The following is a 2,146-nucleotide window of genomic DNA, read 5'->3' as shown; positions in this document are numbered from 1 at the left end:
ACATCGCTATTATCTGTCTAGCGATGTGTATCATGATATTCGGGATCTAAGTACCTAAAAGTACCTTGAACCTTGGTCGTTATGTGGGACTGATCAATTGCAATCGATCGTGATATGCTGAAATCCGACAACTTTGCTCGATACTTGGCATCGAGAAGTATGTTTTATGTCTTCACATCTCGATGTAGTATCGGAGTCGATGACGATGTATGCAAATAACAAAGAGCATCAACCACGTCAATTGCAATATGAAGATGAATTGCCCAAGTAAGCTGGAAATCTTTGGTTGGATCACACAGTAAACTTGAAATGGTTCCATTGGGCACAGACTCATATACTAACTATGCCGTTTCCATCTCTAAACAACAACCCAATAGCTTGACAATGCTCATGCGGTTCACTTGAGACAACAACACCACTTCATTAATGAATGTTGCAACATGATTTTTCCCAACCGTCTTCGTCTTTTTAATCGCAACTACATTTCCATCAGCCAAAATCCCCTTATATACCGCACCTTGACCACCTTGTCTTAGAACCCGATATTCACTAAATTGTTCAGTGGCTTTGTCTAGTTCTGTTTGCGTGAAGAGTCGGGTTCGTTCTATCATCCAATCACTGGATGATATTTGGTGTTCTAGTAACAACCCACCTTTTTTCTTGAAATTTTTGGCTTTCTCAATGGTTTGCCTTCTCTGTTTAACAATCATTAAAATCTAATATCCTCTAAGGGTAAAGAAAAGAGTTCCAAACGCTACGCCAATGCCTGTAATACAAATATCATTATCATTATTAGTATACAGTCACAAAACCAATAATAATGAATACTAATACTAAAATTAGGAGATAAGCATAGTACTTTTAGATTGGAGACACTGATATATTATAAACATTGCATTATATATTACTAATATATTATATATTGTTTAACTTACGATTCTAAAGTACTATTATAAGTAATTTCTTACCATAGTGTACCGTTGTTACTATGTTTATCTGTTAATTGTTAAAATGTTATGATTATATGGTCAATTTCATCATTTAACTAAGATACTTATTCTAACCAATACATAAATTTATTAGTGTGAAATCTTACGAACCCTGGCAATATAACTAATACAATCTAAAATACTTATTCTAACCAATTCAAATTTGCACGGGTTTGTAACTTTAGCTCGTATATGTGGTCAAGCAAGGACGACATGTTTATGATTGTAGGATGCAATCACTACAGGTTACTCAACGCCAAAAGAATAGCCGACAGGAAATTGACAACTTGCATCACGATTTATACCGAGAATAAATATTTGGAGTATGACACTTCTTCGGGCATTGGATGTTTTCAAGCCCCACTTCCCAAGTGTTAAATATAACAAATCATAATCTTTGATTATGATTTCCATTTACCGTAAATAATGCAATTAGTACAATCAATCAAAATGTATATATCTCCACCATAATTCTCTCCTTAGATAGAGGAATTTGTTTATACTGTTTCCATGTTTATCTTACGTTCACACCCATGTAAATCCTATATATAGCTTGTGTATTCTGAGGTACATTAACACATTGATAATAAAACCTTCTCTTATATTTCACATGGTATCACGATCCCAATAGATCCTAACCATCTTCGCTGTGCTTCTCGCTGCATCCATGGCAAACACAAACAACACCGTCATTCCAAACAATGACGAACCAACCAAACCTCTCATCTCCATCTCCTTTCCCAACTGTATCAAACTAACACCTTCGAATTACCGCTCCTGGTAATTCCAAATTACCCGACTCCTTCGAGGCTATGGCTTATTCTCATATCTCGATGGAACCAACCCAACCCCACCATCCACGATCACTCCACCTGCTACCGACTCCAAACCGAACCCAGACCCGATTCCAAACCCCGCTTACACCACTTGGTTCAAACAAGACAACCTCATCCTAGGCGCATTAGCCGGCACCCTACACGACTCCATCTCCCCTGTCATCCTTGATGCCAATTCCTCCAATGAGGCATGGAAAATTCTTGAAACCACATATGCCAACCCCTCACGCGGACATATTCGTCAGATCAAGGATCGTCTTCGTCATATCACACTCGGAGACGGCACTATTTCTGACTACATGCTTGCGATTAAATCTTGCA

The 2,146-nt window shown here is 37.8% G+C and overlaps 1 protein-coding gene across 1 annotated transcript; it reads right to left on the bottom strand.

Annotated features, from left to right (window-relative positions):
• Positions 1-341: 341 nt before the first annotated feature.
• On the bottom strand, positions 342-1,721 carry LOC141614180 (wall-associated receptor kinase-like 2). Its single transcript, XM_074432937.1, has 2 exons — positions 1,629-1,721; positions 342-695 (listed from the first exon to the last, which is right to left on the bottom strand). Exons 1-2 carry the CDS (start codon positions 1,719-1,721, stop codon positions 342-344), a joined length of 447 nt encoding a protein of 148 aa, XP_074289038.1.
• Positions 1,722-2,146: the final 425 nt, after the last annotated feature.

This window comes from Silene latifolia, chromosome 11 (assembly GCF_048544455.1).
Source record: "Silene latifolia isolate original U9 population chromosome 11, ASM4854445v1, whole genome shotgun sequence".
NCBI lineage: Eukaryota > Viridiplantae > Streptophyta > Magnoliopsida > Caryophyllales > Caryophyllaceae > Silene > Silene latifolia.
Note: the sequence above shows the minus strand (reverse complement) of the source record. Positions and strands in the feature narration are given on the sequence as shown.

Coding starts and splice junctions, on each gene's coding strand:
- LOC141614180 (XM_074432937.1), bottom strand. CDS start 1,721: ATGGAGATGAGAGGTTTGGTTGGTTCGTCATTGTTTGGAATGACGGTG. Junction 696..1,628: donor CGAGAAGCACAGCGAAGATG/GTTAGGATCTAT, acceptor ATTGTTAAACAG/AGAAGGCAAACCATTGAGAA.